The sequence below is a fragment of the Nematolebias whitei genome, chromosome 1 (genome assembly GCF_014905685.2).
Source record: "Nematolebias whitei isolate Nwh7 chromosome 1, NemWhi1, whole genome shotgun sequence".
NCBI classification, from domain to species: domain Eukaryota; kingdom Metazoa; phylum Chordata; class Actinopteri; order Cyprinodontiformes; family Rivulidae; genus Nematolebias; species Nematolebias whitei.
Window position 1 is genome coordinate 68,802,772 of NC_056498.1, and position 20,404 is coordinate 68,823,175.

Genomic DNA, 20,404 nt, shown 5'->3' on the forward strand with positions numbered 1-20,404 from the left:
CACCTTATTGTGGTGGAGGAGTTTGTGCACCTGAATGATCCTAGGAGCTATGCTTTCAGGACCTGGTAGGGTCTCCCAAGGCATATTGGTCCTAGGTGACAGGCCAGACAATGAGTGATTCAGAAGATTTTTATGGACAGGATAAAACAAGGAAGTCTGTGTCTCTTGCCCGGATGTTTTTTACTGGGGCCCCACCCTGGAGCCAGGCCTGGGGGAGGGGCCTGTCGGCGAGTGCCTGGTGACTGGGTCTCCACCCATGGGACCTGGTCAGGCTCAGCCCAAAGGAGCAGCATGGGTTTGCCTTCCTGTGGACCCACCACCTGCAGGAAGGGCCATTAAAATCAGGTGCATGATGCCATTAACAGTGGCCAAAGGCAGGGACATTGGCGCTCTGGCCCTGGCTTACCAAATCTGGCTCTTTGGACTTGGAATTTAACCTCTCTGGCGGGGATGGAGCTTGAGCTTGTGTGCAAGATTGAGAGGTACCGGCACTCACCTTGACACACAGCATGGGCTCTGGAACCAATCTTCTTGAGAGGGGCTCCATGAGTATGGGATTGGGGTCCCGTTGTTATGGGCTGTTCAGTCCCTATATAAGTGGTGCGAGAGTTTGGTTCGCATTGCCTGTAGTAAGTTGGACCCCTTCATGTGGGAGTTGGACTCCACCAGGGCTGCCGGTTGTCACTGATTCTGTTCATAACTTTTATGGACAGAATTTCTCGGTGCAGCCAGGGGGCAGAGGGTTTCTGGTTCAGTGGCCTCAGGATTCCATCTATGCTCTTTGCAGATGATCGGGTCCTGTTGGTGTCATTGTGCTGTGATCTTCAGCTCTCACTAGAGCGATTCTCAGCTGAATGTGAAGCGGCTGGGATCAGAATCAGAACCTCCAAATCTGAGGCCATGGTCCTGAACAGGAGAAGGGTGGATTGCTCTCTTGGGGTTGAGGTGAGGTTCTGCCTCAAGTGGAGGAGTTCAAGTATCTCGGGGTTTTCTTCACGAGTGAGAGAAGAATGGAGTATGAGATTGACAGATGGATTGGTGCAGCATCTGCAGTATTGCGGACTGTATTGATCCAATGTGGTGAAGAGAGAGCTGAGCTGTAAGGCAAAGCTCACTGTTTACCGGTCGGTCTACATTCCTACCCTCACCTATGGTCAAAAACTCTGGGTAGTGACTGAAAGAATGAGATTGCGGATACAGGCGGTTGAAATGAGTTTCCTCCGCAGGGTAGTTTGACTCTCCCTTAGAGATAGGGTGAGAATACTGATTACTGAACTTCTCACCCCATCTCTAAAGGAGAGTCCAGCTACCCTGTGGAGGAAACATTTCAACCACCTGTATCTGCAATCTAATTCTTTCGGTCACTACCCAGAGCTCATAACTATAGGTGATGGTAGGAACATAGACTGTCCAGTAAACAGAGAGCTTTGCCTTACAGCTCAGATCCCTCTTCACTACAATGGACTGTTACAGAGTCCGCAATACTGCAGATGCTGCACCCAGAGTGCTGACATTCTTTTGCTGGAAATCACTCCTGAAACTTTTCTACATCCACTCCATCCTGCCTGGACTCTCTTTCTCACATCGTTACCATATTCCCCATATTCCTGGACAGTGGACCCCAAGTACTTGAAGTCCTACACCTTTGTGACCTCTGCTCCTTGTAGCTCCATTGTTCCACCAGCCTCCCTCTCATTCACACATGTACTCTGTCTTACTACAGCTTCCTTTCAAGTGCATACCTCCACCTCTCCAAGTTATCTTCCACCTGTTCCCTGTTCTCACCACAGATCAATGTCATCTACAAATATAGTCTATGGGGATTCCTGCCTGACCTCATCTGTTAGTCGGTCCATCACCAGAGCAAACAAGAAGGGGCAAAGAGCCTATCCTTGATTGCAATCCCACCTCCACCTTGAAGCTATTTGTCACTATTACACAACATCTCACCACTGTCCTGCAGTCCTCATACATGTCCTGTACCAGCTAACATGCATCTCTACAACTCCAGATTTCCTTGTACAACACAGCTCCATCCTCAGCACCCTGTCATGTGTCAAGCATTACATGTTTTAAGTATTACTGAAACATTACAAAATGGATTTTCAGGTATTTCCTGGCAACAGTAATGCAAACAGTGTGGTCCAGCACAAACTCCAGCACCCTGCGATTGCTCGATACGTCCTTCTGATTCCTCTGGACTGGAATCCAAATGGTCAGATTGGACTCAGGCTGGAGGTTTTTGGATGTCCTTACAGTGAGTTTGATCTTTTTTGACATTTATGCACAATATGACAGTAGTTTAACCTCATGCATCAGGTTACTTTTGTTTTAAAAAGGTGGAACATGTTTGATGTTTATTCACAGTTCAGTTACTTGAAATTATTTTGAAAATCAAAAAGCTGTTTCATTTCATTTTGTGACTTTTTATAATTGACTCAATGTTGAGTCACATTATATTAGTATTACGAAACATTTCATTAATTTTTTTTTTTTTTTTTTTTAGATTCAGACACAGTGAGCTTTGATGGCCACAGCAGCCTTTTCTTCAGGTTGAATCCAAGGATGATGCAGGCAACCACTGAAAGCATTTCTCTGAAATTTAAAACCATGAAAAACTCTGGGACACTTTTTCACACAGAAGGACCAAATGAACATGGCCTCACTCTGGCGTTAGAGAAAGGAAAACTTCTCCTTCTGCTCAGAAAAGGTACAACTCTGACACATTATTATTACTCCTGAATCTTCACAGGTAGTGGTAAGTTGCATTGGAACAATAAATAAAAGGGTTTTTGTTTGGTTTAGTTTTTGTTGCCTCACAAAGATTTTCCATGGGTTAATTGGCCAGATGTTTAGTTACTCCAAAACGTTAACATGACATTTTTTTTTAAATCTGGACATGTGACAATTAAAAAGCAGAGAAGCAGTGTTAAATATTCATGCATGTCTCTTCTTTTCTTGCAAATACAGAAACAGCATAACCACATTTACATAGTCGACAGCAGTGCAACATCTATGAGCAGTTTTGTTTCAATGTGGCAGCTCCACCCATTTTAATTCCAATTCAGTGAGTTTAAAAATCTCCACAGAGACAATAACTGCCTAATTTGCACCTTCGTCTGAATTAGATTTGCATTTGTTAGAGTGGGTTTGGTTCCAACCAACACATTATGGTCGCATTGCTACTTTCAGCAGCATTTCACAGAAGTCACTTAGTTCCATTCAGTTTGCCTGAAGCAGTCCGAGGTTTTTGAAGAAAGCCCCCGACTTATTAAAATGTAAGCCTTTTCTCTCCAATAGCAGAAGATTCTGTACATTTATCAAAATGTCATGGGATGGTGTGTAGGCTCACTGGCGCATAATGATGTTATCTTTGTGGCAGTAAAACATTCTGTGAAATTAATATTTTTATGGATTATTGTTCAGTCTTATGCTCTCTAGTTGGACTTTAAAGGACTGAAAAAGAAAGAAAGAAAGAAAAAAGTCAAAAACTTAATGGCTATTTAAAAAATATATATTTTTTTATGATAAGATGCATATGAAATCTTTTTAGTTTCCTAAAGTTAGTAGCTGCATATGTTATTTATCACAGTTTGACAGCAGTATTTAACAGTAGCTGTAACTACATATAAGCATAGATTCAGAGGTAGAGGTTCTCAAGTATAAAGGTGGAGCACCATCTAGTGAACTTATATAAAAATCAAAAGTATAGCTAAATCCATTACTGAGAGGAATGCATTATTTTTATATGAGAAATATGGGATTAAAATTTGTCGTTACAATGTATTCTAATGTGGCCAATTTTTCCTCTCAGAACTGCAAGTGTGAAAGTAAGTTACTGTGAGGTTATGAGAACATGTGAAAAAAATTTGGATAATAAAATTAGAAAGATTTTTAGGTTTTGTCAGAAATAATCAAGTTTATTGACCACCAAAATAAATAAATAAAGACAGACAAAAAATGGGTGGCTGACTTTTTCCCAAAAGACAATAAAAGGGTTAACATACATGGCAACTTTTGTCAAGATTTGTATGATGCAATCATTTCAGTTGTGATTTTATGAAAACACATTTAGTTGTTGAAGAAAATATGATATGAGGACAAGTCTTGCAGGTGAATGATATTTTTACAGATACTAAACTGCACAAAGTCAATATTTTGCGATGCATTGCTGTCTGCATAAATCCATGCCTGTTTTCTTTTTTTAAATCATCTTTTATCAATTTCATTTGTTGTTTGTGTATATATTCATTCCTGTCATAAACTTTGGCCTCCTTATCTGACAAAAAAGTTAAGTTTGATGTTTTAATTTTGCAATCATTTTTATCAGTGATTGAAGTTCTAAATTCAAATATGGCAAATGGACTGTACTTATATAGCATCTTTCTATCTTATCAAGACACTCAAAACGCTTTTCACTACAATGTGTGTCCTCATTTACCCATTCATACAGCGCTCTATGAGATCTCTACAAAGCTAATTGAACAAATCATTCTAAAGAGACTAATCAGAGCTTTATCACATTCATACACTGATGATAGGACACACATCAGAGGCAATGAGGGGTTCATGTCTTGCCCAGGGACACTTCGACATGTGACAGCTCGTGGATTTGAACCCCCAACTCTTGCATTGGAGGACGACTGCTCTAACCACTCAACCACAACTTCTCTATCATCAAGAAAAAATATCAAGAAAAAAAAATCAAAATGTGTGGGTCGGAGCATAGGGTGTCAGAGTGCTTTAAAAAGACACATTGACTCCTTTTTCTGTTTTTTTTTTTTTTTTTGTAAATATGAGTTATTCTTTACAGGTTTTTGTTTCGGTCATTTTTTTAGATACACATTCTGACAAAACAATCCCAGTCTCAATAGTTGTACTACATCCCTCATGTTTTTATATTTTTGCCTACTTTCTGTGAGCGACATTCTCATTTTTATTCTACTCATGTCATTTTTATGCTTATTTTTGTGCAATCTTCCTCCACTTTGTCACCTTCTAATCTCTGTTATCTAGAGCTGCCTCAGCTCCTAAAGATGGATATTAGAAATGCTAATTGCATCCAGTTTGTTCATGTAGCTGCTAACACAGTCAACGCTGAACTCCCTGCAGCACATGTAAACAAACTCAAATCAGCACATCCAGATTAACATCTTCCCTCATTTCTGTGCAGCTGTTGGTGACTCCTCATAAATTCAGACCTGAGAGTATCTTGAGGGACTTTTATACTTGCTGTGACCTAAAGCAGGGTCAGAAGCCAGGTTACCTAAAATCTTATGTGTCTGACTGTAAACTAATGTAAACCCAAGCATAAGTGCTGACATATTGGTTCAAGGATGTCAATGTTTGTAAACCTCTAATTACTTAATTAATCCACGTTATTTTTCACGCAGCCTTTCCACCAAAGTTAAATAGGTCTTGTTATGAAAAGAGAGAACATTAGTGTATTTATTTGACCCATAATCTGGCCAATGTCTGCACAACCCTAACTATCAAGACAGTTAATTTCATGGCCAGAGTCGCTGCAGGGTCCTGCCTCTAGTTTCATCTGACAAACATGTTTTTGTTTGGATGTAAACAGCAAAAACTCACTAGTAATGTGCACACGTAAACATTTAGTACTAAAAAGCTGATGTGCATGCATGCAGGCTGCTGTCTTTTTATCCGAGACAGGAAGTCATTAGCGAGTGCACCGTGCTCCTTCAGCTTGCTAGTACTGTATTTCTGGGTCAGTACAGACAAAAAATAAATAAATAAATAATTAAAAACTAGCAATTCTACCACAAAATACAAAGAAAATAATTAACACAAAAAGAAATTATAAAAAAAAAAAATAATAATAAACTCCATGTCTAAAGAGCAGAAAACAGGAATTGTCATGGTTTGAGGTTAGGAGCGAACCCAGAGAGCAGAACAGGGACTCAACTCGGCAGAAATACAAAAGTAGGATTTTAATGGTAAATAAAAGTACAAAATAAACAAGCTGACGGGGCAGCAAAACTTACATGGACATAGGAAGGAGGCACGGGGAACTCAGGAGACACGAGAGACACGGGGAACTCGAGGAACCAGGAAGACTCAGGGAAAGACTCAGGAGACCCAAAGAAGAGTAACCAACGAAGACGACCCGACGAAGAACAAGACAGAATAGGACGGCTTAAATACAGGGAGAAGACGAGACATGATAACAAACAGCTGGGACGAGACACAGGTGGCACTAATGGAACTAATGAGGGAGCACGAGGGCAACAGACACAAACCGGGCCACAGAAAAGTACCATCCTTACAGGAATATGTTTGACCGAATACAAAACCTTATTTTCAGCTAGCTATTCTGGAGGGACATCACAAAACTCTGGACTGGAATAAAAAATAAAAAAATAAAAACCTCCTCAAATAATCATTTTGGGAAAGGCCTTCATTTTTATTTTTTCAAAAAATTGACGAAAAATATTTTGTGAATTTTAAAAGTACGGAGCCCCAGAGGGGACGTAAGGGATTTTTTATTTTTTTATTTTGCGTTCCCACGCAAACGTTTTGCGTTTCCTCGCAATACTGTACTGTGTGTAGTGGTACCTCACAGACAACAACAGACACCCGTATTTGAGGTTCATGGAGTTTGTGACTTGGTGCTATATAAATAAACTGAATTGAATTGAATTTTGAAATCAGCCTTAAATATAAGGATATCCAGCGTGTGCTGCAGTGGTAAAATTAGTTTTATGTTGGATATTTCATGTTCATTCTCCGTGGATTCAGCGGTGGCTTCCTTGTTCGAGCAGACGCAGACAGTCTGATTTCAGTCAGCTGCTCTGTCTGTCCCTCGAGGAGTGATGGTTCGCTTGGGGACCGTCAACAAATTACCGTATTTTCAGAGTATTTGTCAAAGCAGCACTATGTATCATAACTAACATTTTCTCAGTATATTTCTGCATGGTAATAAATCATGAATTTTCTCACTATTTAAAATCCAAAAGAACAAGGTGGCACTTGCATTTCAAAAGTACTGTAACTTTCTTTTAAAGCATCAAAGTTCATGCTCAATCAGCCAGGTACAAAATACAATAATGGTCAGTCACGTCATCTGGACAGTTTCTTTGTTTTTGGAAAGACCCTCTATTCGGAGGGCTTCATCAGACACCAGCAAAACCAGTAAACTGGTTGATCCACTAAAGGAGTGTACAGCTTAGTGGGGAAAACAGTTTACTTGGGACTCTTCAGACTTATGAAGCCCTCTGGAAGTGTGTGCTTAGTGTGTTTTAGTGAATGTTTTTCTTAGTTCATATCTTGGATCTCATTACTGTTTTTTCTTTAACACACATTTTAATACTTTTCTTGGATGTAACTGGGACCCTGTGTACACAGTTTCGTTCCACCACATGCACCACCTCTGGTGCGAATGACATATAAATAATACTGAATCTTTGAGTCCTTGAATTCTTGAATGAACTTTGAAGCTTTAAAAGAAAGTTACAGTACTTTTGAAATGCAAGTGCCACCTTGTTCTTTTGGATTTTAAATAGTGAGAAAATTCACGATTTATTACCATGCAGAAATATACTGGGAAAACTTATGATACATGGTGCTGCTTTGACAAATACTCTGGAAATATATCTAAAATATTATACCAGTGTTCAGACCAAGCTCATTAGACCAGTAATTTGTTGACGGTCCCTAAGAGAACCTCCTCAGACTGCCTGCGTCGGCTCAAACGAAGCCACAGCTGAATCCACGGAGCATGAACGTGAAATATCCAACGTAAAACTAATTTTACCACTGCAGCACATGCTGGATATCCTTATATTTAAGGCTGATTTCAAAACAAAACTCCATTAAATCATGTCATCTGGACCAGTTACTTTGAGGGAGGAACGTTTGTTGTATGTGGGGTATAACACTACATACAGTACAGTATTGCGAGGGAACGCAAAAACTTTTGCGAGGGAACATAAAAGTTTGAAAAATCCCCCACGTCCCTTCTGGGGCTCTGTATAAAATAAATGAAATGTAGAGTTTTTGTTTTTTTTGTTTTTTTTTACACTTGAACTGTAATTAAACTAAAGTAATTTAAATTTGATATTTTTTATTTTAGGCTGAGATAGCTCTAAAAGACTGACTAGTTTTTTTTGTGGGAAAAATATTATAAATAGTTTTAAACAGTTAAATAAGGTGGTTGATTTTTTTCCTAAAGAACAAGAATTGTCGTGAAAATAACGAGCAGTATGAGGGTTAAAGATATTTAGCTTAATTTTTAATATTTTCCTCCTCCTGTGAAATCTCCAAACAACAGTCTGATGAATAATTGAACAAACCTCCGTGTCCTTGTCTCTGCTCTGACTTCAGTCTCTCCTAAATATCTGACAGATCAAGGATTACTGATGGAACTCTCTAAACTCGATCCCTCTCCATCTCTATTTGTTCCCCACCATCCTATAGCAGTCAAACTTCAAACAACGTCCAATTTAAATTTACTTAGTCACTGAAAAATAATGGTTTTATTAGATAGGATCCCCAGAAGAACCATGTGGCACTCCTTTAACAGCTTACACCTAAAACCAGTTCTTACTACTGATGGAGTAACATTTCTTGATATGCAGGTGAAAATATTACAAATCAAATTCAGTATTTGATATCAGCGATTCCCATGCAACATATTTGATCAAATAACGTTTCATTCCCTGTATGAAGATCATCATCATCATGCTCTTCTTCTTCCTTCCCTGCAGGTCGCAGTTTGTCCCTGAACACCCAGCACGTCGTGTCTCTTGGCAGCCTGTTGGATGACCAGTATTGGCACCAGGTTGCAGTGGAGATTCACAGAGGTCACCTCAACCTCACTGTGGACAAAAGCACTACGTGGGTGGAAATCCCACCTTGGTTTGGCTTCTGGGATCATGATCAGGTGTTTTTTTCTGTCTGTGTTTTCACGTTCCAACATTTGCAGCACTGCATTTTTTTGTGTTCACGTTTTTATGCTGTTTTCTTGGTGCGCAGGTGAACGTGGGAGCAGGCCAGGACCTCAAATCTCAGAGATCAAACAGAAATTTCCACGGATGTCTGGAAAACCTTATTTATCACGGCTTGAACTTGGTAGCTCTTACTAAACAGGAGGACCAGCGGGTTACTGTGAAGGTAAACTGGCTCAGTTCTGAAAACTACATAATTTCTGCTCCCACCAAAGTTCAGTATTTTAACTGGACATGCACATACATAATATATTTTTAACATTTTTTGAAAATCTTTCAAATATTTTTGTATCCACCGCATATATTATACAGTATATTACTGTAAGAATCAGCGTGGCAGTTATCTCCTATCCGAACATTCATGAGAAGCTTTCAAAAGAGATCCAAACTGATTTGGTGTCATTTTTTAGTGAAGTGTAGGGCACAGGTGAGAGAGAGTACACTTATATTTCAGTTTCAGCCTCAGTCAGTTCAGCCTGATTATTTTCCCTCACGGCAGTAATTGGCAACATTTAATTTAAAACTTTTATTTTATTTTTTGGTCATATTTGATGGTTGCTGCGGTGGTATGAACAAACTGTACAGTAGTCCCTTGTTTATCGCGGGGGATCCGTACCCTGAAGCCCCACGATAAGTGAAAAACTGCAACGTAGGAATAGTAGTACAAGTAGTAAGTAGTAGTTTATATATATATATATATATATATATATATATATATATATATATGTATATATGTAAACGTATAATATATATATATTATTAATATATATATATATAAATAAAGTATTTTTGAATTGAATTAAATTTTTGAATATATATATGTGTGTGTATAAAGGCATTTTAAATCCTTCCCACACTCTTGCAATATTCTAAACAATATTTCTAAATGCTCTTAAAAAGCACAGCATGTCATAGCTCTCTGCCACGGCTGCACTCTCGGCCCTGTCCGCTTCTGCTCTTCACGAAGATCAGCTGATCAGCTGCAGGAGGAAGTTATCCCACAGCTATGGGCTGCAAACAGGTGCTAAATAATTTAAAATAATTTGTTTTAAATAAAAAAAAAATCCATGCAGATTGTTTGGCTCATCCATCAATCAGCAATTATATGTGTCATGCCCATTCTTGCTTTGAAAAACCGCGATAGAGCGAGTGACTACTGTGTAGCAAAATGTGGTGGAGATGATTTTGTGCATAGTGGGTTATGGGTTCCAGATAAGACAAAAACATCTATTAACATAAAACAAAATATTCAACATAAATGCTGTAGAAGCATATTTTGAAATAAATAGTTTATTTATTTATTTGAAAAATTGCAGTAGGGTAATAAAATATTGTGTCCAGCCTGCATTACTTTGTATTTATTTTTAAAACTCCAAAAAGAGCGTTTAGATTTGATCAAGAGTCTATGAGTTGCATGCTGATGTAAAGAAATAAACCTTGTGTTCCCACTGGGGAGTCTTAATGCAACACGTTACTCTGCAGCCCCAGCAGTGTCTCCTCCCTGACTCCCTCTGTGATCTTAAAAAGCTTTTGGCTGCTGCTGGTGCTTTCACTTTGATTTGGTGCTCATTCTAATCCTTGCTATCATCATCATGCTAATGCTCTCACACTTTTAAAGTCAATTTATGAGATTTCTACACATCAGAGTGACTCAAAATAAAATCATGTTCATGTTTTCATCCTGTAGCCGTAATAATATATTTTTTTATCCCGTTCATTCATCTGTCTCAGGGCGAAGTGACCTTTTCCTGCACTGAACCTGTTTTTGTTGCCATGACATTCACTGGCCACCAGAGCTTTTTGAGGTTACCAGGAGGCACAGGTCCATCAGTGGGCACGTCAGTGGGACTTCAGTTTCGAACGTGGGATAGAGAAGGGCTGCTGCTGACCTTTGAGCTCTCAAAGCAAGAAGGAACAGTTTGGCTGCACCTGAGCGAAGCCAGTCTTCACCTACAGATCCACAAACCTGGCAGGATGCCCCTGGAACTAAAAGCAGGTCAGTCTGAACCCAACATCCCCCACCCACCCCCTGCACCCAGCTACCACCCTATCATAAGAGTATTAAGATTATTTTGCTAAAATCAGTTTGAACTAATGTCACTAATCACCATCTTAATTTAGAAGACTTTACAACAGGAGTTTACATTTTTCCAAAGTAGCAATAAAACAGATGTTTGTCCTTGTTGTTCGTTTATTTGTTTTCTCTACCTTTTATAAGCACAACAAGCTTTCTAACATTTAGAAACCAAAAGGAACACATAATGATGATAATAATGATAATAATAATAATGATACTAATAATACAGTATACATAATACTTTATCATACTATTGCTTGAATGCTACGCTCAAACTAAATTAATAAAAATGTACAAATTAGGTTTGTCAGCATCACCTGCAATATGATGAGCAGCCATGAAATATGATATGTGATAATTCTTCAAATGAAAAAGTGATTGTCTGAGTTCTTTACTTCTCTGAGTTACTTTTTTTTTATAGCTGAGCCTGTCCTCCACAGAGTAGAGCAGTTATAGTATGATTTCTCTCTGAAATAAGAAACTAAGGATGTATCTTGTTAAAGTTCAAGATTGTAAATTATGAATCTGGTTAATTGGTCTCTCAACGCACTTGATAAAATAAAATAATAAAATAAAACTTCTCCTGGTTGTTTATGTGAATGAGAAGCTCTGCTTCCCCCCCCCTCCCCCCATTGCTCCCCTCCCGAGGACATCTGCAGAGCTGTGTCAGAGTGAACCGGCTGATAGACACTGTGCCCTCTTTAACAGGACTATGGAACTTTCTGGCAGTGTTCACGGACAATCTCACTGCCTTCGTCGGCCTCCTCATGCATCAATACAATACAATACAATACAATAACTTTATTTATAAAGCACTACAAAACAACACCGCTGGCCAAAGTGCTGTACACTAACACAAACAAGCATAAAACCATAAAATCAACCAAAACCGTAAACGTAATGAACTACCAAACCATAAAACAGCAAACAGTAAAAACAATAAAACAAATAACTTAAAAACAGTAAAACCAATATTTCAAGCTGAGTTTTATTTTTTCACCATAATTCAGCTTGTTTTAGGTAAAAAAATAGTTTAGGTTTAGGAAATGTTAGCTTTTATTTATTTTTATTACACGGGGCTGATAAATGTCTGTGTGCAAACTCAGGTTGGAGCCTAAGTGATGGCCAGTGGCACTCAGTGGATCTGACGTCAGGAGCAGAACATTTGAGCGTCACAGTAGATGGAAATGAAGGAACAACTGCTAAAGCCAGTCCTTCATATCAGGTCACACCAGGAAGTCAACTTTTCTTTGGTGGTAAGAAAGATAAATACAAGTTTTGCATCACTGTGACTGTTTCAAAAGTTGATGAGGTTTTATTTGTCATGTTGTGCAGGATCCAGCTGTTTCAGGCTTGAACACTCTTACTTCGCAAATATTTCCTTTAAAAAAAGTGTTGGCTTTTAACAATGTTCTTAACCTTTCTTGGAGTTTGCATGTTTTCTGTTGGATAAAAATATCCTCTATTCATCTTATTTACTAAAACAAGCCACACAAGCTCAATCAGAACATGCATGCATGCTTTCCTCTGCAGTTCACTTGTTGTGTTGTGTGTTTTTGTGCAGGTTGTCCTGCAGACAACAGCACCTTGGAGTGCACAAATCCTTTCAGAGCTTTCCAAGGCTGCCTGCGCCTGCTGACCATTAACAACCAGCCGGTGGATTTAGTCAAAGTGCAGCAGAGGAGGATGGGAGATTACAGTAACCTTCAGATTGATATGTGCGGCATTATTGACAGGTCAGACTAAAAAGTATAGCATTTATATATATATATATATATATATATATATATACAACCTGACACATTATTGTTGTTGTTTTTTTAACCTTTATTTTTAAATCAAAGCTGTGCTTGCATGCATTATTTCATGTGTCCAATTTTACATTAACAGTGTGAACAAAAATGATCATTTGTCAGATTTTAATTCTAATTTTCTCAATTTTAAGGCTTAACATTTCCACATGTGTAATGCAGACATGAAAACAAGGAGGAATGTGGTGATGATTTTTCAGTCTAAGTGGTTCTCAGAATATGTCCTCACAAGAACATCACCATTTCTTATCAGTAACTTTAATTAGACAAAATCAATGAAACAATGTTTCTGTTATCTGGTACTGTGGAAATGAGAGCTCCCTAAATGTATTTTTTTTTTCTTCCTACATTGGTGAAAATGTCAAGACAAGCTCTCTGTGAGTTTACAGTTTATTTATTTATTTTTTTACTGATACGCATCACTCTTAGTACATGACATTTTTGTAAACCAATACAACAGAGGTGCGTGTTGTAGATATTTTCTACAGAGTTGCTTTTGTTTGAATGAAATGTCAAATGGAATGATGGATTCAAACTTGGTCAACCTCTCACCTCCAACCCACAAAGTTATGAGATCAGCTGTGAAATCAATATTCATTGAATTAATCTGTGACTTGACCCCTTGGGCCATGAAAATACTTGCAACACGTGCATGTTTATAGATAAAGCAGACTATATTACTTAGAAAAAATAAAATGCATATACTCAAAATTTAAAGTTAAGCTAAATTTACATAAAAAGACAAAAAAAGATAAAGATATCTAAAAACAAGATGTGCAAAAGCCTTCCTAAAAGGAATTTCCAGTATCATTACATCATTAACTACAGTTGCGTAAAAAAAATAAAATCAGCTTATTTTTCCCTCCATTTCAGGCACAATTTTTCTTATTTCTTTACTTTTCTCAGATGTTCTCCACATCATTGTGAACACGGAGGCAGCTGCAGTCAGTTGTGGAGCACCTTTCACTGTAACTGCTCCGGCACCGGCTACAGCGGAGCCACATGTCACAGCTGTAAGAAAAGGTTTTATTGTTGCACAGAGATCACGTGTGCATGATGGTTGCACCTTCAGCTTTTACTCCGTTTGTTTTGCACTAACACTCTATATTACATTGCATCTTTTGGTGACCCCTAGTTTGCTCAAACACATCACAAAAATATTTCACATTATGTGCACCATACCATTTTATCATTTTAGTGTACCTAAAGGTATGACCAATAGAACTTGAAGTTGGAGTCAAATAATATAAACAGAAGTGATTGCTACAGCTTTTTCTTTTCTCCTCAGCAATTTATGAACAGTCCTGTGAAGCATACAAACATAAAGGGAACACATCAGGGCATTATTACATCGATGTGGATGGCAGTGGACCCATCAAACCTCAGATGGTATTCTGTAACATGACAGGTAAAACACACACATCAAAACACAACATGCAGACTCCCTGGTATTCTCTTTTCCTTTCAACCCGCCACCATTTCTGCCAACCTCAAGGTCGCAAGCATAAAAGTAATATTCTCATACAATTATTTTTACAAACAGAGGACAAGACGTGGATGGTGATCCAACACAACAACACAGAACTCACCAAAATCCATCAATCGCCAGAAGGAAGTCACTATTCGACTACCTTTAAATATGCAGCAGACGAGGAGCAGCTTTTAGCAATCATCAGCCAATCGGAGCACTGCGAACAAGAAGTGGAATACCACTGCAGGAAGTCATGTCTCTTCAACACATCAGGTGAGGCTTCTAGAAACATTAAGGCTTTTTTTTTTTACGTAAAAGCATTCATGCTCTGATGGAACAAAACCTTAACTCAGATAATTGATCCATTGAATCATTAACTACTGTACCTCAGATAAACAAAAACAGACAATCTGCATAAGGTTAAGAAAGAATAAACACAACATACTGTATACTTTTTTGAATTCATCATGTCCTGGATGACTGAGAATCTTCAACAGAACATACTGTATACATTTTTCTTTTGTACATTCATCTTTTTTACCTAAGGTTTTGATACATCCATCCATCCAGCCACCCACTTCCTCTCTGGGGTGACAGGAGTTGCTGTTGTCTATCTCCAGCAGTCATTGTACATGAGGTGGGGTACACCCCCCTGAACATAAGAGGATCTGCAGTGGAAGTGGTCTCCAGCTACAAGTATTTGGGTGTACACATGAATGACAACCTCAGCTGGAGCAACAACACCACCAGCCTGATCAAGAAAGCTCATCAGAGACTCTACTTCCTCAGGCGGCTGAGACGAGCTGGTCTGGGAAGCTCAGTCCTCACCTCCTTCTACAGGTGTGCAGTGGAGAGCATCCTGTGCTCCAGCATCAACGTGTGGCATGGAGGCTGCACAGCTGCAGAAAGAAAAGTTTTGCAGAGAGTGGTGAAGGCTGCACAGAAGTCTGTTGGAGTCAGCCTCCCCACCATCACAGACATTTACGCTTCCAGATGCAGGAAGAGAGCCACCTGCATCATGAAGGACCCCACTCACCCAGCACACACACTTTTTGCCCCACTCCCCTCAGGAAGGAGGTTGAAGAGCATTAAGTGTAGAACCACTAGACTGAGGAACAGCTTCTACCCTGAGGCTGTTAGACTCATGAATCTCTAACCAGAATAATCACTGTGAAAAAAATCACATCATGTTGCTGCTGATCTGTTTCCTGTTGATGTGTTCATGCGTGCACATCTGCTCACACAGACTCATGTTCATGTTTGTGCTGCTGTTTGACATAATGTTTTTATGCTAGTAGTGCTTACTGTATTTTTAGATGATGTTTTTCTTAGTTCATATCTTAGATGTTATCATTGTTTTTCTTATACATTTTATTGTTGGATGTAACTGGGACTCTGTGTGCATAATTTCGCTCCACCACATGTACCACATGGGGTGCGAATGACAATAAAGAATCTCTGACTCTGAATCTCTGACTCTGACAACGGACAGGTCTCAAAGTTCGTCACAGGGCAATCAATACAAACAACCACTCACACTCATATAGAGACAGTTTGTCATTATTTGAATTGATGTAGTTGAACATTATCTTTAATGTTTTGGTAAAAATGACTGTAAGTAACCTGCAGTTACTCAAAGATGCACAATTTCAATAAAGTTTTTGAACATTACCCACTATGGTTTACCAGAATGCAAGCTTTTAAAATATTTTATTTTGCAGCATTGTGTGTCATGTGCTTTTTCTAATTATGTGTTTTTCTATTCCCTTTTTAAAATGAGATTGTGGGATGATAAACCCAATCCCATTTCTGGTTGTATCATCCAGTTAAAGGGCTGTAAATATGAGACAATGTTCATCGATCACAGCTATTTTGTGTTCACCTCTGTCCTACATAAACTAGTGTAAGAGACATGCAATTTATCTCCCACATCTCTGATTTTTCATGTTCATATTAAAATGGATACAGGGATTGTGGTAGCTTGGTGGTCAGTGCAGTGGTCTTGTAAGCCTGAGGTTGCAGGTTCAGGCCCAGGTTGAGTCAGGAAGGGCGTGCAGTGTAAAACAATATTGCCAAATCTTTCATGAAAGTTCACTCACTGCAGCAGCTCCTGAAGAAGGGCGCTGCTGAAATAAACACTACATTAGGATGGATACAGGGAAGGTTGTGTTTTTTTAATCTTGTGAACAGTCTGTGTTTGAATCTTTCAGAGCATCATTTGAGCAGAGTCAACACCAAACACAAGCATACAGTATATAATAATAATAATAAGAAGAGAAATAAAGAAGAATTAGAATAAAAGCTTAGATCTGGTGTGAGTGTACTGTCTAATATTAATAGACATTTGTGTTTCAGAAGGTTTTCCACTCAGCTGGTGGGTTGGAGGTCCAGATACAGGACAAAAGCAGACTTACTGGGATGGGGCTCTTCCAGGCAGTCAACAGTGTACCTGCAGTCTGGAGGAGAACTATACTGATCCCAAACAGCACTGTGACTGTGACGTTGACAGCTCTGCATGGTATGGTATTCATTCTCCTGCTACTGAGTATTCTGGTACTTACTCTTCTTCTCATGAGTTGTCTTTTTTCTATTTGCCAATTCTATTCTCCTCATAAATGGGACATCATCTCGAAATTCTGTTTATTTGTTTTTCTTTGTTCTCCTTTCTGTTTGTTTACCTTCCAGGGTTAATGACTCTGGTTTATTGACCCATAAGGAGTCACTTCCTGTCAGATCTCTGGTGCTGGGAGATATCCAAAGGCCTGGATCAGAAAGTGCATACAAGGTGGGACCTCTCCGTTGCCATGGAGACAGTAAGTTCAAGCCAAACCTTGAACATGATATGACCATGTGAAAAGGGTTGTGACTATATAATAATCTAATTGTAGTTATTCCTTATTTTATATATTTGTTGATGCATGTTGCAGAAAATATCTGGAATGCTGCACTTTTCAATGAGGAGACGTCATATCTCCATTTCCCCACATTTCACCGAGAGCTAAGTTCAGACTTCTCCTTCCTGTTTAAAACCACATCATCCTCTGGTGTCTTCCTGGAAAACTTGGGCATCAGAGATTTCCTCCGCATTGAACTCAGCTGTGAGTAAAACCTGCAAGATCAGCCTCCAGACTTTACTATGAAGTGAGTACACTTTGAGCAGGTAGAATCATCCAAGTTTCACCAGGATTAAACTCAGCAGGAGGTGAGAATATATCTTTTCCCTCCTCTAGCTCCGTCATTTATTTGGCCTTTTCTAGAAAAATCCCAGCAGTTCTGTTGTTGCATTTCATTGTTTCTCATTTAAACCGTTATCACTACAATTCACTAAAACACTTTATTATAGTTTAAGTTTATTTCATAACTCTTTTAATTTTCAAGGAATATTCTCATTGGCGCCAGCAATGGGTTCTTTTTCCATCTTTGGACGATAAAGTTCTTACTGGGAATATGAACTTTAGAGTTAAATTAGCACCATAAAAAGTGTTTTACAAGTTTAAAAATAAAAACTTATGCAGATGTAGAAACACTTCTTAGCTCCCTTACCCCTCATTAAAACAATGCTTCATTTCTTGTAAAAACTGTTTCCTAAATGTAAAATGTATATTTGAAAATCTATAGTATGTGATATAGTAAACAAAATAAAAAAAACTTTATTTGAACATTTCTACCAAGATTTGCTAAAGCATTAAACACAGATTTGTTGGTACTGTTAAATAGATCATTATTCTTTGCATTATAGTCAGGTTTCAAGCCAAGTGTTTGATTGTAATACATTTTTTAGAGGTCTTCAAGTAGTTCATCAGCCATTCAGTCTATTCAAACACTGAACATGAAGCAGACAAAGCAAAGGTGGGAGCTGTCTGAGGAGCTCACATAGATCATAGATATCCATGTTGAAAGTTGCGGCTACAAGATTGTAGTAGAACTGTAAAAAGTGTAGAGTTCATTGGGCTCTCAGTGGTCGATGCTGTGCTCCTGTAATGCTGACACTTCAGGTTCCAGCCTGTTGCTTCAGGAAGGGTAATCAGCGTAAAAACTGTTGTCAAAGTTATTATGTGAGTTCACTCACTGTGGCCACCACTGCAGAAGGGAGGACTCCTAGCAACAAAAAAAAAAAGGCTCACGGGACTGTAGCCAACATCCCAGAATCTGGACGCAAAAGTAATTGCAGCCCCGGGAGGATTAGATGGATGGTAGAAAAGATGAAACAAAACCATTAAAAAAATGTTCAAACTAAACTCCAAGGTATCACGGGTGGTGGCGTTAGACCCAAGTGCAGGCAGACATGGGGAACATGACGTAAAGTAAAACTTGATTTATCAAAAACAAAGGGCTGACAAGGCAGTGACAATTGACAGAAAACAGGAGGGGAAAGCACAGGGAGGAACTAGGAGACATCTGACAGGTTTGCAGAATATTGGGCTGATGGCAACAAGGGAATGTTTAAATAACAAGCTGTGTGAGTGAACATGGAAACTCCTGGGCTGAACACTGATTGGAGACAGGTGAATTCAATTCCATTCAATTCAATTCAAAAACTTTATTTATCCCCAGGGGGGCAATTAAAAGAGGCATGTAGAGCATACATAAAACAATACAAAATAAAAACACATAATAGAAGAAAGTCCAATATGCATTAGCAAGGTGCAAATGGGCAATGAGGTAAATGAGTCCTTTTTGCAACTAAAGTCCTGTGGAATGGGGCGATATATGTGTATGAGGGGTGGGCATATACGGTGTGAATGTATATGTGTATGGAGAGGGGATGTGTATCTGTATGTGTATGTATGAATATTTAAAAAAAAAACAGGACTATTTGTTTAAGAGTTGGACAGCCCTGGGCACAAAGGTAGCTCTTCTCCTCTGTGTCCTGCAGGCAGGGCAGCGGAGCCAGTGACCCGATGGAAACCACTCAAATGATGAGAAGAGGACATGTGAAGGGTCCTTTATGATCCGGTTCGCTAACCTGCATGTTAAGTGTTCATAGACAACAGACGGGGTCCTATGGGTATATCCAATAATTTTAGGACAGTGACAGTCTTCTGCAGGCGGATTATGTTCTGGAGGCTGGTAAAATGAAACCAGCAGGTTATGGAGAAGATGATGATGCTCTCAATGAAGGAGTAGTAAAATGCCCCGAGAGTGATCTTACTTACTCCAAAGGAGTTGAGCTTTCTAAGGCGGTATTGCCTCTGGTGACACTTTCTGAGGATCTCCTCCGTGTTGGCGGAGAATTTCAGCAGATTGTCAAAGATAATACCCAGATATTTGTACTCCTCCACAAGGTCAACAAGCTCTTCATGGATATACAGTATGGGGTGACTGCTGTGGCCATGCCCTCTGTTGATTGGAAAAAGTCACCACCATATCTTTGGTCTTATTGATGTTCAGCTCCAGACAAGAGCTGTCACACCAGTCCACAAACTCCTGTAGAGCTGATCCATGATGCTGTGAGGGGCCTAACAACAAAAACAGAAGAACTGTGTCATCAGCATATTTCACCAGGTAAGAGTTGGGCTGTGTAGATCTACAATCATCAGTGTAGAGGATGAAGAGCAGCAGAGAGAGGACAGAGCCCTGTGGAGAGCCAGTGGAGGTGTAAAGTCAGAGAAATTTGAGTTAATCAGCACTCTTTGTGATCTGTGGGTTAAAAAGTCCAGCAACCACAGGATGAGCTGGTCATCCAGGTGAAAGTGGGAGGAGAGTTTATTGGCCAAGATGTGAGGTTGAAGGGTGTTGAATGCAGAGGAGAAATCTGCAAACAATAGTCTGAGTGAGGGCTTGGGTAGTTCAAGGTGTCTGTGTACAGTGTCCAGGATGAATATTTTGGCATGATCAACACCTCTTCTCGTGCGTTATGCAAATTGGAGGGTATCAGTCAGAAAGTTTGTTGCTCGAATGACATGCTGCAATAAAAACATCAACTAAATATACACTAAGCACTAATAGCATAAAAACATCACGTCGAACATCAGCACAAACCTGAACACGAGTCTGTGTGAACAGATGAGCACGCATGAACACACCAACATTGAAACAGATCAGCAGTGACATTGAACCAGATCAGCAGCAACATGAA

The 20,404-nt window shown here is 39.2% G+C and overlaps 1 protein-coding gene across 1 annotated transcript in view; it reads left to right on the forward strand.

The window, feature by feature from the left end:
• The window catches only part of LOC119430529 (contactin-associated protein-like 5), an 81,225-nt gene that overhangs the window by 24,905 nt on the left and 35,916 nt on the right, over window positions 1-20,404 (forward strand). Inside the window, exons 2-14 of the mRNA XM_037697953.1 lie at window positions 2,078-2,257; window positions 2,507-2,710; window positions 8,727-8,902; window positions 8,995-9,132; window positions 10,698-10,962; window positions 12,150-12,299; window positions 12,608-12,779; window positions 13,761-13,867; window positions 14,143-14,262; window positions 14,398-14,598; window positions 16,681-16,843; window positions 17,011-17,138; window positions 17,253-17,423. Of these exons, the coding sequence (XP_037553881.1) occupies window positions 2,078-2,257; window positions 2,507-2,710; window positions 8,727-8,902; window positions 8,995-9,132; window positions 10,698-10,962; window positions 12,150-12,299; window positions 12,608-12,779; window positions 13,761-13,867; window positions 14,143-14,262; window positions 14,398-14,598; window positions 16,681-16,843; window positions 17,011-17,138; window positions 17,253-17,423 (2,175 nt within the window). The remainder of the gene's footprint in view (window positions 1-2,077; window positions 2,258-2,506; window positions 2,711-8,726; window positions 8,903-8,994; window positions 9,133-10,697; window positions 10,963-12,149; window positions 12,300-12,607; window positions 12,780-13,760; window positions 13,868-14,142; window positions 14,263-14,397; window positions 14,599-16,680; window positions 16,844-17,010; window positions 17,139-17,252; window positions 17,424-20,404) is intronic.